General features: G+C 38.0%; 1 protein-coding gene across 1 annotated transcript in view; it reads right to left on the reverse strand.

Moving 5' to 3' along the window:
• Positions 1-246: 246 nt before the first annotated feature.
• The window catches only part of LOC114141469 (retinoic acid receptor beta-like), a 34,300-nt gene continuing 19,413 nt past the window's right edge, over positions 247-15,133 (reverse strand). The window contains exons 5-8 of the mRNA XM_028012020.1: positions 7,069-7,245; positions 6,067-6,271; positions 5,837-5,995; positions 247-4,090 (exon numbers count right to left, since the gene is read on the reverse strand). Of these exons, the coding sequence (XP_027867821.1) occupies positions 3,930-4,090; positions 5,837-5,995; positions 6,067-6,271; positions 7,069-7,245 (702 nt within the window). The 3' untranslated portion in view covers positions 247-3,929. The remainder of the gene's footprint in view (positions 4,091-5,836; positions 5,996-6,066; positions 6,272-7,068; positions 7,246-15,133) is intronic.

The following is a 15,133-nucleotide window of genomic DNA, read 5'->3' on the forward strand; positions in this document are numbered from 1 at the left end:
TATATTTTTAAGAAAAGAAAGAAAGAAACGGGCTTGTTAATATTGTGAAATGCGGAGCAGCAACTCTACTTTAGGACTTAATTTAATGTTAACAGATCAGTGGGTGCAAAATGAGCAGTCTCCTACTGAACCAACAGGGGGCGCTGCGGTCCACCTTAATAAAGGAAAGTGACGTGAAACTTGAACTCCTGCAGTGAAGAACATTTTTAAAAAACGATGGCAAAGTTCAATAAACAAAAACATATATAGACAAAGAAAACCAGTGAATGTTTAATGATTCCATAAATGAAATTTTACAAATGAAAAATGATCATATGTACAAACAGTTTTCACACTGCGCTGGTTTGTAGCAGAAACTTAAAAAGAGGAAAGTAAAAACTAAATGTTGGAAAATATTGGCACATTAATGGCAGGCACATGTGAGTTTTTTTAGGACGCTTATATCCAATAACTTCTAATTCATATCATTATTTCTGATTCTCCAAAATGAACGTCTTTAATTTCAGACCGACTTTTCCTTCTTCTAATTGATACAACAATTTTCAAGTTTACTAAAATGTTGTTTTTTTTATGTTCTTTAGTTATGTTTGCAGCTTTGTCACAAACACAGTGTAGTAAAAACAAGCAGCTCAGACTGACAAGAACATTAATTTTGTAGTTAAAACTGGAAACAGGAAATAAAAATTGAGGATGGAAATTAATCTGCCCCACAGTGCAACAAAGGCTACAAAATCATTTTATGGTTCATATGTTTAATCCTGAAAAAAAAAACAAGTAAAAAATATTTCCAGCAACAAAAATTAATAATGATAGTAATCTATATTTAGATAATTTCATTCATGAAGTCTAAGATATATGTATTTTATATTTAGCTTAACATGGTGATAAATGTTTCATTTTGCTGGAGCGCACTCAGCAAAACTGATAACAAAACAAGCTCATACGTTACTACGTCTTTTCACACGTACAGTGGATATAAAAAGTGTAAAACACCTTTATTAAACCGTCATGTTTTCACAAAGGAAAAATAACAGAATCTCAAGAAATCATCTACATTTTCAGCATGTAAATGTAAATATGTGGTGTCAGCTGTGTGTGTGCCAGTCTGCCCTTCAATAACCACGTTTAAAGATTAAAAAGAAGAGAAAAGTTTACTAAATGTTTAATCTACGGTCCTTTATTAATGATTCCCCATTATAGGTTTTCTTTTCTTCAGATTACACTTTCTTCTTTGTTAAATGTTGGGCCAAAGTTTTGCAACTACCACAAAAGCTTTTCTTGACCAATTACAATGCAGCACATTTGTAAAATACTACAACTGTGGATACAAGCATAAATATTTCTGTTAAATTTCTTTTAAATTTCCCATGAGCCACTTCAGCTTCAGGATGATGGCCATTTCTCAAGATGGCCGCCGCTGTTGAGGCTTCAAAACCAGTTATTGCCATAAAATGTGATCCATTTTCACCACTTGGATGAACTTTATCACATCATATGTTTTCGATTTCAGTCATCCTAAATTTAAAATGATTATATGAAGCAAAATCAGACAAAGAGTGAAACTGAGAACTAGCTGTTAGCGATGAAGATGTGACAGAAACAATGGTCTTAATGGTTAATGTTAGCTTCTGCTACGTTTTGTTTTTGTGGACTAGCATTAGCTTACATTTATGTGTGAAATGTAGCAATGTAGCATTAGCAGAGCAAAATATTTTGATGTGTTTAGTGGTTTAGCATTAGCTTGTGCTAATTTTTTCACATATTTTTCATATATATTTCAATTTAGAGTTATCATGCGCACATTTTTATGTATTTAAAAATTCACACATGCTATTTTTAAATAGCAATTTTCCATAACATTTGTGTAGTTAAACTCTTTAGTGAACTTGTGGTTAGAGAACTTAACTTTTTGGTTAGCTGTTCTCACCCCTGGCAATAACTATACTGCCAGTTTTGGTCCAAAGTTCTCAATTACAACCATTTTGAAAAATGTCCACCAGAAAGAGGAACACAAGATCAAGAAAATATATGTATAATCTGTATGGTTTAAAATATGTTGGCTATGATTTGACACCAAACACAGTAATTTAATTGGTGATTTTAGTGCAAAAATGTATTTTCCATCTTGAAAAATGGCCGCCATGTTGAATTTTTCAGTGGCTATTTTTTTTTCTTTAGTAAAGCCACTCCTGCTGCACTATAAGGTGAAATAATGTTATTTTAAAATGTGCACAGATCCTATAACCAGAAGGACTATTCCAGAAATTTTAAGGGATTTTAATGTCAGCTGGACTTAATGAGAACTTCAGAGAAAACGGTGTTACGTTTGGAGGCAATTAAAAACCATTAAAATATAGTCAGGCAGTGACATTAGTGAAATTTCTCCAAGATTGCTGATAAAACGGAGTAATTTGTTTGGAGACAGACGTCAACATTGGCAAGTTGACAGAAATCTCCTGTGTTTTCCAAATGTCTAGATTTGGAAATCTCCCCAAAGCCTGTTAGAAGAAAGTGTGAAGCAAAATAAAATGTGAACTTCTGTGCCATAACTCTAAAAATGTCTCACACAGAAACAACACTGCACATCACCAAAGAACACCAGACCCACAGTGAAACATGGTGGTACTTATTTTTAACCCTATGTAACTTGAGCTTTTTGTTAAACTGAATGAAGGCATGAATGGTTTCAACATTAGTGAGTTTAAACCCAATAAACTTCAGGTATTTGTTGAAACAGCTGAAGCTGAAGAGGATACATCCAACCAAATAATGTCTTCTGAAGAGGAAAATCAATGTTTTGGGATGGCCTAGTCAAAGTCCATAACTAAATCTGACATAAAAAAACTGTGTGATCCCTAGCTGTGGTCCAACTGAATGTGGAAATTATAATAAAATGGATTCACTTGATTCTTAGTTAGAGAATGTGAACACAGACAAGAAGTTATTGCAACTTTTGGCTCTAAAGTTTTGAAATTATCTTTACTGCAAAAATACAAAATATTACCACATATTTTTTTATCTAGTTCCTTGTGTAAATATCTTGGTACACTTTAAGTAAGACAAAACTAACTTGAAAGTAACTTTTCTGCAAGAAATTTTTTGATATTAAGGAAATTAATATAGCAGATTATTTAACAAGACACTTTTCCTGCCTTGTAAATGAAATAATCTAATATTTTTCCATCAATATTAAGGAATTATTGACTTAAAATGCTCCTGTATTTTGCTGAGAAGTTACTTATAAGTTAGATTTGCCTGATTTCAAATGTATTAATATAGTTGCACCCGGAACATGACAAAAATATTTAAGATTTTGTGTTTTTGCAGGATTTATTTTTGTTTCATCACAAAAACATGGCAGTTAAACAATTCCACTATTTGGATGACATAAATGTCCTCTTTCCTTCATCAAGACCCCTACATCAATCTGGGAACCAGTTAAATGTTTGACCTTTTTCCCCTTTACTTGTTTCCCTGTTTAATAAACTAAAAAGAGTTAACAGATCCTTTCCACATGTGCTCTCTCTTTCTACTGAATACTGACAGCGTTATTCAATGAGGTAAAAATTAATAACTCATCATGCAAATATAAATACAGTAAGACCCAGATATGGTAAACAAAAGCTGAGAGTGATTCTCAGAGGTTATGAGGTGCCTGCCACAACGTTGCAGGAAAACAAAAAGAGAGACTACAACGTTACTGCATCACTCTACTTTTCCCTTCCTTCGAAGCAGGATTTCATCTCACAGCAACTACCATGTTGTTAATGTGAAAGCTGAATCTCATTTGTCATGTCTGCAGATCTAACTCTGAAATATTCCCGGACGTTTTACGGAGGTAAGAGACTAGTGACCTTCTGGACTGCATCTGCACTGTTACATCGTTAGTAATCTCTCTCTGGGGAGGAAGAAAAAGTTCTGCAGCGTCTTCAGACTGCAAGGCCGGCGCAGTGTGTGTGCTGAGAGTGAGAGGAGAGGCTGTGTGAGTGCTGGCTGCTCTCCAGGTTCTGCAGATCCTCCATCATCTCCTCGATCAAAGGAGGCATGGAGCCGGGGATCTCCATCTTCAGTGTCACAACGCGCTCTGCTCCTGCAGGAACGCACACAACGCGTTTCAATAGACCTCAAAGTTACGGTGTTTTTAGGACTATAAACTGTTACTTTTTTTCCCAGGCTTTGAACCATGCGGCTTATTGCCCGGTGCGGCTTTTCTATGGACTATTCTTCAACCGCCAGGGGGCTCTTTAGCAGGAAGTGAAACATTGGAAGTCAAAGAAGAAAGTGCTAGTGGCAGACACGACTGAGAAATGTTTTCAAACTCATACCCCCTCATCATGGAAACCACACAAAGAAGTTCATATGATGCAGCTTTTAAGTTGAAGGCTTTCGATCTGGTAGTGCAGGAGAGAAACAGAGCCGCTGCACGTATTAAGCTCAGCATGAACGAATCCATGGTTCGGCGTTGGAGACGCAGGGCTGCATCCTTAATATATTTATTTATATTTGTTAAGTGAAAAACCGAGAAAGGTTGGAGATGCCAGCGGCTTATATATGTACGTTTCCAGTTTTTAAAAAAAACCAAAAACAAACTTTGTAGATGTGGCTTATAGTGAGGTGCGCTCTATAGTCCAGAAAATACGGTAGGCTAAAAAAAAAAAGGAACAAACATCAACATCAGCGTATCCGTGCTTCCTTAAATGTCTTGTATTGAGGCATGTAAAATTAAGGCCTTAACATATCTAAGATTTATTTTTAAAAATGTAAGTTGGCCTTAAATGTGTTAGTCACAGTAAAATCTCGTATTGTATGTAGTTCATTTTTATTTATTGTTATTTCTCTCTGGACTTTTCTGTCAGGCAAAAGTTTTAGTCGCACTGGCAGTTGAGGCTACCAGTAGCTAGCTAGCTAGCTATCTAACAAGGCTACTAGCACCCTAGTATTAATTAAGGAAAGTTCTGCACTCAAAAAGAGTTGTCAGGATTTTTACCACATGAGGTTGTCAACATCGCAAAGCTGCTATTCACCCTCATTCAGAGGGTAGAGTACAGAAAACATGAACTCAAGTAAGAGTAGCACCACTTAAACAAATCTAAAAGTCAAAAAGTATTATAATTAGCAATCATTTAATATCTAAAAATTATATCATCAGCTGGACCAAAATATAAAGTGAACACTTTGGTAATTTTAAAGACCAAAATGATTCATAGAATTAACATAATTAGAAAATAATTAAATCAGGCCAAAGAAAAATATTTCCTAATAATTTTCTTTCACTAAAAAGCTGATGAAACTTTAACAAATTGCAGGTGTGTGTCTGGAGGATTTTTGGATTGTTTTTCATTCAGTGGGTACAAAATCCAGAAATTTAACTCAAGTAAGAGTAGAAATACTTCACAATAAAATTACTAAAGTAAAAGTAAAAAGTACAGCATAGTAACAATACTCCTAAAAATAACTTTTTCAAAGTTACTCGAGTTGAATAGTTGAGTTACTACCCAACTCTGCTCTTATTGCAGTTCACCTTTTTGACAGTAGGTGTCCCTATTAGAATAAAAATAGGGATAAGTTGTAGCTACAGTATATATATATATGAGACTTTTGTACAAACTTTCTAGTTCTGCATCTTCTTTTTTGTTTTGGAAAACAAGTACGAGTAGCGATACTTCATAATAAAATCACTCAAGTAAAAAAAGAAATACAGGGTAGTAAAAATACTTCTAAAAGTAATTTTTTTAAAAAAAGTTACTCAAGTAAATGTATCTGAGTAAATGTAACATTTGTTACAGAAAACGAGGGTAAGATTCTTGATTTAATTAAACGTTTTGGTTGTTCTCACCTTTAGCGCTGATGCTGCGCAGGTCGGTGATCTTCATCAGGGCTTTGGGGAACATCAGGGGCATGCTGGGTCGGCGCCGCCGCGAGTAGATCTTCAGCGCCTCCAGCAGCGGCTCCTGCAGCACCTCCACCTTTGACGGCTCCTCCAGGTCCTGGCGATCTGTTTGCCACAGAGACGCGGTTACTTCAGGCGGCGGCGAAGCGTAACTCACGTGCGAGGCGGGCCGGTACCTCCGGAGACGAGGCAGATGGCGCTGAGCAGCCCGCTCTCCGTCTCGTCCATCTCCAGAGGAAGCAGCTGACCGGCAAACGTGAAGACCTGGTCGGTGAGCGGCCCGAAGCCGGCGTTGTGGATCTGAGTGCGGGTCAGAGTCAGGCCGTCAGAGAACGTCATGGTGTCCTGGTCCGGAGTGTAGCGAGTGCAAATCCTGAGGATCTGAGACAAGAAGAGAGAAAATATCACTGCTCACACAAAGTTAGAAAGATTTATTTTATTCATTCATTTCCTCCTCTTATTCTTTCCTTCCCTCTTTCATTTCCATCCTTCCTCCCCTACTTCTTTTTCTACTTCCTTCCTTCTTTTTTTCTCCTTTTTCATTCCTTCCTTCCTTTTATTCCATTCTTTCCCTTTTGCCTTCATTTCTTCTTTCCTTTCTCCTTTTTTCCCTCGTCTCCTTCTTTCCTTCCTTTTCCTTTTCTTTCATTTCCTTTATCCTCTTTCTCATTTTTCCTTCCTTGTCTCTTTCATTCTTTCTTTTTCTCCTCCCTTGTTTTTCTCTTCCTTTCTGCCTTTCTTGGTCCCTTCCTGCCTTCTTTCTTTGCCTTTTTCCTCCTTTCCTTTTCTCTTTCCTCCTTTCCTTTTCTCCCTTTTCCCCTCCTTATCTGCTTCCTTCCTCCATTCCTTTTCTCCTTCCTTTATTCTTTCCTTCCTTCCTCCTTTTCTGATGTAAAATTAAATGTAATCATTCTAAGCCAAAACACAAGTGAAAACTAAAAATTATGACATATATCTTTGATAAAACTTAGATTTATAGCATGTAAATATGAATAATAAGAGAATCAGAAGGAAATCATGAGCAGCTGTCGTTATGCGTGTTTGTACAATATGCCATATTGACCGGTTACTGGTATTTTTGGTAATTTTGGTCCATTTTCAAACGTAGATAATGGCAGTTATACATGAAGGTGAATAAATGCCCTCAGTGTGAAGCAGATAAAAACAGATCTGGCTACCAGGATGTCAAGGCAGGCGGCTTTCAGCAGAGTGATCTGGTCGGCGATGGTCAGGCCTGTGAAGCCTGGGACTCTCTTGGCGAACTCCACCACCTTGATGATGCACTTGGTGGCAAGCTCGCTGAACTTGTCCCACAACCCGAGGTCCAACTGGATCCGGTGGTCTGAACTGGAGTTCTGTGTGAAAGAGGAAACAGTGTCTTCAGTCTTCAACAGATACATGAAGAGTTTAAAATGATCAAAAACAAATTCAGTGTATAATTATTACTGGGATTTTAAAAAACTGATGATATACACCTCCTGCATCATCATTTTAAGTAAAAAGTAACAAGTTGGAAAAAGTTGTTTTGGTTTATGAATGCTTTATAACTTTTTCTTACTTATTTCTTTAGATTTTCTTTGTAACACAGCCAAATGTTCTTGTAATATTTTTTAAAAATGCTGATCAATAGTAAGCCTGTGTCACTGAAGGATTGCATTTTGCTTTTTTGTTATTCATTGAACTTTTACTTTAACATAGGTAGAAAAGCTCTACCACCTGATGTTAAGCAGCCAAAATACAAAGAAAAACAATATTATAACTTCAGAGAAATGTTTATCAAGATCACTTTAAAATAGTGATGAAAGTATGACTGCTTGGAGGGAAATTTTAAAGAACCCAGGGTGACTGGAGTGTTATAAATGTCCTAATGCGGCTTGTTTTTCTTCAATGCTGAACTTAGTGTTTTACATCAGGCACCTTGTTAGGCAGCTAAGGGATCTTCAGGAATACGTCGAACCGTTAGCGGCAGTTAGTTAACAGTTCGTTAACGATCGTTAACCAATGCTTTGATGTGTAAATTTCTGCGCTAATTTTAGCTTTGTCACTTGTTTATTTAATGTTTTTAATTTCTGCTCTATTATAAGCTGGCATTACCTTCGTAACAGTGTTTGTTTGATGCTAATTGGCTAGCCTTCTGTTATTTTTCAGTTGAAGATAAGTTCAAATTAGCATTAACTTGTAAATCAAGTACACCTTCTAATTCATATTGTTTGTTTATTTCAGCTACCAGGCAAAATCAAACAGAAAATAGAGAAACTGTCAGAAAATAGGCAATCCATATTGTAAATTAATATGAACAGAGATGAGCAGACACACAGTAAGATGTCTCACTACAAGCAGAATTTTTTATGTCTATAAAAAAGCTGACTTTGGTAAAAATAAATAAAGAAGTAAAATTCTCACACATGAAAGGAATTTCATTGAGATTCCAGACCAGGAAGTGGCATTTCTAAAAGATTCCCAGGCATTCGGTAGCCTAGTAATGTTCCCTTTGACACAGAAAAACAAACCACAAGTATGTGGAGCATCATTATGTTCCAGGATATACCAGAATAACTTATGTAACAGCGATGACTGTACTGTAACCTGTCAGGCTTTCCTAATACTCATGGGTGTGTGTGACTGAACTAATCACACAAAAATAGTTTACAATGGATGACGAGGCAAATTTGTTCCTGCTTGTATTAATTCATATTCTGCTAAGAGATATGATATATAAAAAAAAGACACGTTCAAAATCAACCCCAGCTCTAAAGACAACAATACAACTTAAACGTTTTTCTGTAGTTTTAGATTAGATTTTTGGTTTTTTAATCTCCACTTGAATGATTTGACGTTATTAATCACGCAGTCCACAAATATGACGTACAAATATGACACACAGATTCAGTAGTGTAAAGAAAGCAAAAAATCATGTTTAAAATTTGCTACAAGCACACAGGGCAGGGGCCAGCAACTTTTTCCATTCAAAACAACACTTTTGCCCCTGCTGCTATGAAATAAAATTATTTTCTACATATGTACAAATAGTTTTACTCTGAAAGCTAACAATGTTAAATTGAACTCTATATCTATTTACAGATTTTGCAACGGAATCCTCTATTAGAAAAGAAACACAAAATTTTCTAGAATCTGGTGAGCTTATTCTATAAAGATGGATAATGAAGAAAGATAGCTAGCATAGCTTCCAGCTAGCTACTTTGAAAACATTGTTGTAGATAATAAAAGCAGATTTTGCACAGGAACCTATGGAAAAACTCCTAAAAATTATAATTTCTTGTTGCATCCATAACCAAGAACATGTCCTCCACAGTGGAGGGTTGTTTAGTTCCTTTAGCTACATTTAGGATGCATTCACACCAGCCTCGTTTAATCTGCTTTAATTGAACTCCGGTTCGTTTGCCTAGAAAGTCCAGTTGATTTGTGGAGGTGTGAAAGCATAATCGATCTGTGGTGCAGACCAAGAAAGCAAACTCAAGCAGGAAGTGGACTACAGTGCAGTGCATTCTGGGTAGATACAACCAAAACAAACATGAGAGTCTATCGCTAACTGGAGAAATAGCAAAAATTATTACAACTGATAAAATCTAACACCAATCCATTTTTGTTCACATTTTGTGAAGAAGGAAGTTGAGCTCAGTGTTTTTTTATTTTCTTCTTGTTTTTTCCTTCAGTGGATTTTAGTGCAGCGCCACCACAGGCGAGGAGAGGAACAGGTTTTTCAAGGTGTTCGTGTCATTTGATACAGTGCAGTGTGAAAGCGAACCACAGCAACTGAAAATGTAATAAATATGGCAGTTTTGGTCTTCAATATAACCGAGTCCACTGCAGTCATGAAAATATTAAGAGTCTACAAAAACAAATTGTAAGAGCCTTATGGTTGAAATGAGCAGTTACTGATGTGGCAGGAGCACACGGCTTTGACACTTGGGTGGTGGGTGTGTCGAGGTGGGCGTGACTGTCACTAAGGTATGAATGGGAGCCATACTGGCGCGCTGATTGTATGTATGAGGAAGCGGGTGCGCCGGTGGTGGTCATAATTTCTGTTGACCGTGTTGTAATGTCGCTTATTGTTAGCCACATCGTATGGTTTAGCCTGGTCAGTATGTGTCAGTCCATGTAAAATCTGAAGTATGACAGTCAAGTGGAATAAATTGATGATTGCAACAACAAACTGAAGCGACTTGGAGTGTATTGAAGCACGCGTCGGACAGTCTGAAATTCACCCCGTTAACCCAGTGCGGCCCTCTACAATACCGCTAGTTTGCCGCACAATTATCGTCAACAGAAAGACAATCGAATGAGCGGATCATTGGAAAGGCAAGTCTGGATTCTTCGCTTCTGCTTGGAACAGTTTGGAAGCGGTAATGGCGCACGCAGCGCAGCGTCATCAGTTAATTGAATGAGATTCCTTCACTGCAGCTCAATCAAGTTCGCTGGAACTGAGGTATGGACAAATACACACACTGAATCGCTTTGTCTGAAGAGGAATTGTTAAAATCAAACAACGGGAAATGGAGTCAGCTGGATCTAAATCAAGTTCCGTTGTAAGCGGTAAAGATGAAAAAAGACGACCAAAATTAACTGTTTTAAGCATTACAACATAAAATTGAGAAGCTTCAAAAGGATCTCAAAGCAAAGGTTTATAAAATTAAAGGAGAAATAAACATTATTAAAGAGCTTATGAAAAATGAAGGAAATCTTGAGAGTGTTCAGTCTCACTGTGATGATTTAAAACTAATGCTTGAAAATGCAAAACAGCTGTATGAGTCTGTTATTCCACTGTTTCCTGCTGAAGAACAAGAAAGACAAAACACTTGGTTTTCAAGCTTGTGTAAATATAATTCTGAATTTATACAAGAAGTTGAAAAATGGCTTTCAGGTGCAGAACAACTCAACAATGCAGCTCAAATGGGTGAAGAAGCTGAATTAAATCAGGCTCAATTGTCCAGTGTTGATCTCTGCGTGAATAAAGAGCTTAATGCACCTTTTGTTTCTCAGCATTTAGAGTGTGATGAAAATGCTGATGTTGAGGATGATGTAAAGCCAAGTGACAGTGTTTCTAATGTTGACAGCAGAAGGTCTAGAGGAAGTCGTTCATCAAGAATTAAGTCCTCTGTGTCTTCTACATTTTCAGCTCGTGTTAAAGCAGAAGCAGATATGGCTGCATTAAAGGCACGACACAAGCTGTTGAAACAAAAACATGCTTTAGAGGAGCAGGAGGAACAGCTAAGGAAAAAGAAAGAAGAACTGGATTTGGAGATTGAACTTGCAGCCTCAATGGCTAAAGTTAAGGTGTTTCAGAGCTCTGTCTGTTCTCAAGTAACTAGTGCTGCACAGATTAGATCTGATGGCATGAATTCATATTTTGAGCATGAAAATAAAAGATCTCAAATGTTGAATGTGGATGCAGATACATTTGTACCTACAGCAGCTGGAACTGACTATCATGATAAAGCTCCAACCTTTCAGTCCTATTCTTGTTTGGGTGCACGACCTAAAAACACAAAGGTTAAACAAAATCCAGACACATTTACTGACCAGGTGAAGATAAAAACAACACAAGTTGAAGTTCCAACAGACCGAATGTTTCATCAAACTCAGCCACAATTATCACATCATAAAAATTCATTGTCAGTTGATGAAAATAAACAACTGTTAAGTGTATTGGAAAGGCAGAATGAAATTACAAGCTTGCTTGTAAATCAACAATCTTTATTTTTTCTGCCAAAACGAGACATACCGATATTTGATGGTGATCCACTCCAATTTAAGACATTCATGACAGCGTTTGAACACAGCATTGAAACAAAGGCGCACAGTGCCAAAGATTGTTTATACTTCTTGGAGCAGTACACTAGAGGTCAGCCTCATGACCTAGTAAGAAGTTGTGTTCATATGCCTAGTGATTCTGGATATGCTAAAGCTAAATCTTTACTTCAAGAACATTTTGGTTGTTCATTGAAGATAATTGCTGGATATATGAATAAAGTTTTGTCATGGCCTGCTTTGCAAGCAGAAGATGTAAAAGCTTTACAAGCGTACAGCTTTCTGCTCAGGGAATGCTGCAATGTGATGGAAAACAATGGCTGTATGCATGAGTTGGATGTCCCTGCCAATATGCAAGCAATCATCAAAAAACTGCCCTTTAAACTGCGGGACAGATGGAGAAATGATGTATGTGATTTACAGGAGAAGTTCAAAAGAAGAGTAACTACAGTGACATTGTTCGGTTCATAGAAAGACAAGTGAAGATCACCAGTGATCCACTTTTCGGTGATATTCAAGATTCTTTATCTAGGCCAAAGAAGGATGTAGGAGTCTATAAATCACAGCAGCGATTAAAGATAAAAGGAAGTAGTTTTGCTACTATTGTTGGAGATATGCAGAAGAAAGCTGACCTTGAAGTAAAGAAATGACAAGAGACAGTTGTTATAAAGAGTTGTTTATTTTGTGGAGCTGGACATTCCTTGGACACATGCCCTCTACTGGGAAGGAGGACACATGGGGAGAAATTGACATTTCTGAAAGAAAATGGGGTGTGTTTTGGCTGTTTATGCACTGGGCACATCAGCAAAGACTGTAAAAGGCGGCATCACTGTAAAGTGTGTAGCTTAAGACATCCCACCATGCTTCATGTCTTCTCCAAAGAAAAGGAAACTGGTCCAGTCCATATGAAGAAGGAAGTGGAGACAACAAGTGGAAGTGCCTCCATCTCTGCTCAATCCAGTGGTCTAACTGGGGCCGGTGAGCATGGCTGTACTCTTTCTATTTTACCAGTCAGAGTGAAGTCTACAAAGAGCCAGAAAACAATAATAACATATGCTTTTTTAGATCCTGGAAGCTCTGCATCATTCTGTACCGAAGAACTGATGAACAGATTATATGTCACTGGGAGACATACAAGCATCCTTTTACGGACAATGGGTCAAGAAAGGGTGGTTGGAAGCAACATTGTGTCAGATTTGGAGATTGCTGGACTAGATGAAGACATCTTTTGTGAATTACCTGACTTATTCACACAAAGAAGCATGCCCGTTCATAACAGCAACATCCCCCACCAAGAAGACCTCGAAAGATGGCCACATCTGAAAAATTTGAAGATAACTGAAATCAATTCAGGAGTTGATTTGCTTATTGGAACCAATGTGCCTAAAGCGCTGGAGCCATGGGATGTCATCCGAAGTCAAAATGGAGGCCCCTATGCAGTTAGGACGATTCTTGGATGGACAGTGAATGGACCTCTCAGAGGAGACTGTGATGTCGACACAAAAGAGCCACAATCAACTGTTACTGTTAACAGGATTTCTGTGTCAAGACTTGAGAACTTATGGCAACAACAATTGAAGGTTGATTTTCCTGAATGTTCTCAAGATGAACAACCTGGATGGTCCAGAGAAGATAAGCAATTCATGGAGCTGGTTACAGAATCAATTAAGCTGGAAGAGGGACATTACACCATTGCTTTACCTCTGAGACACAAAGATCTGAAAATGCCCAACAATAGGAAATTGGCTGAACAGCGTGTTTTGAATCTCAGAAGGAAGTTTATCAAAAACCATCAATTTCTTTCTGACTATACTAACTTCATGAATGATATAATTTCCAAGGGCTATGCTGAGAGAATCTCAGTTGAAAATCTTGAACGGTGTGATGGGAGGGTTTGGTATATACCACACCATGGAGTATATCATCCTCACAAGAAAAAGATAAGAGTCGTGTTTGACTGTGGTGCAACATTTGGAGGAAAATCCTTAAACACACAACTCTTACAAGGTCCAAACCTCACCAGTTCATTGGTTGGTGTCATCACCAGATTCAGAAAGGAACCTGTTGTTATCACAGCGGACATTGAGGCCATGTTTCACCAGGTCCGAGTACCACCATCTGACTCTGATCTGTTGAGATTTCTCTGGTGGCCAAATGGAGAGTATGATCAGCATCTGGTGGAGTACCGAATGGTTGCACACCTCTTTGGAGCTACATCGTCTCCAAACTGTGCATGTTTTGCACTGAGAAGGTGTGCAGAGGACAACCAACAGCTGTTTACACCAAATGTCATAGATGCGGTGCTTCACAACTTTTATGTGGATGACTGTTTGGTTTCTGTGAGCACAGAAGAGGAAGCTGTGTCATTATATCAAGGACTTCGTGCTTTGTGTAAGAAAGGCGGATTTCAACTTCTCAAATGGATAAGTAACCGACGCAGTGTTCTTACTGCAATACCACAGCATGAAAGATCCATTGAGGTGAAGAACCTGGATATGGATAATGATGATCTACCTGTGGAGCGTGTGTTGGGAGTACAGTGGTGTGTACAATCAGACCTGCTGAAATTCAAGATCATCCTCAAAGATAGACCTCTGACAAGACGAGGAGTCTTGTCCATCATAAGTTCCATCTACGATCCTCTTGGATTTCTGGCACCAGTTGTCTTAGTCGCAAAGGGGATTCTACAAGATCTAAACAGAAGACACATTGGTTGGGATGATCCTTTGCCACATGATATGGTCCAGAAGTGGAAAAACTGGCTGGAAGGACTTCATCAGCTTGAACGGTTTGGAGTTAACAGATGTCTGAAACCAGAAGACTTTGGACAAGCCACAAGTTTGTAGCTTCATCATTTCAGTGATGCAAGCGAGAATGGATATGGAACAGTGAGCTACCTGTTGCAGTGTAATGCTGATGGACAAGTGCATTGTGCATTTGTAATGGGTAAAGCCCGTGTAGCTCCACTGAAACCCATCACCATCCCTCGCATGGAGTTGACTGCTGCAGTGGTTGCCAGCCGTATGGATAAGCTGTTGAAGAAGGAGTTAAGAATGGAACTACAAGACTCAGTATTTTGGACTGATAGTACTTCAGTTTTGAAGTACATCAAGAATGAAAGATTGAGGTTTAAGACTTTTGTGACGAATCGAGTTGGAGAGATACTCAATTTGTCAAATCCCTTACAGTGGAGGTACGTTGCTACCAGTATTAATCCAGCAGATTTGGCATCCAGAGGAACAAGTGTGGAGTCTCTTTTGAAGGCTAATACCTGGGTGTCTGGACCAAAGTTTCTTCATGACCCTGAATGGAAATGGCCTGCAAATCCTGAGGACATAAGTCATTTTGCTCTGGAGGATCCAGAGGTCAATACATTGGTTTCTGTTAATGCGACATGCACTAATGAACAAGTGGATCCAATTATGGACTTCATTCATTCATTTTCCTCTTGGGACAAACTGAAAACAATGGTTG

This window comes from Xiphophorus couchianus, chromosome 3, assembly GCF_001444195.1.
Source record: "Xiphophorus couchianus chromosome 3, X_couchianus-1.0, whole genome shotgun sequence".
Taxonomy (NCBI): domain Eukaryota; kingdom Metazoa; phylum Chordata; class Actinopteri; order Cyprinodontiformes; family Poeciliidae; genus Xiphophorus; species Xiphophorus couchianus.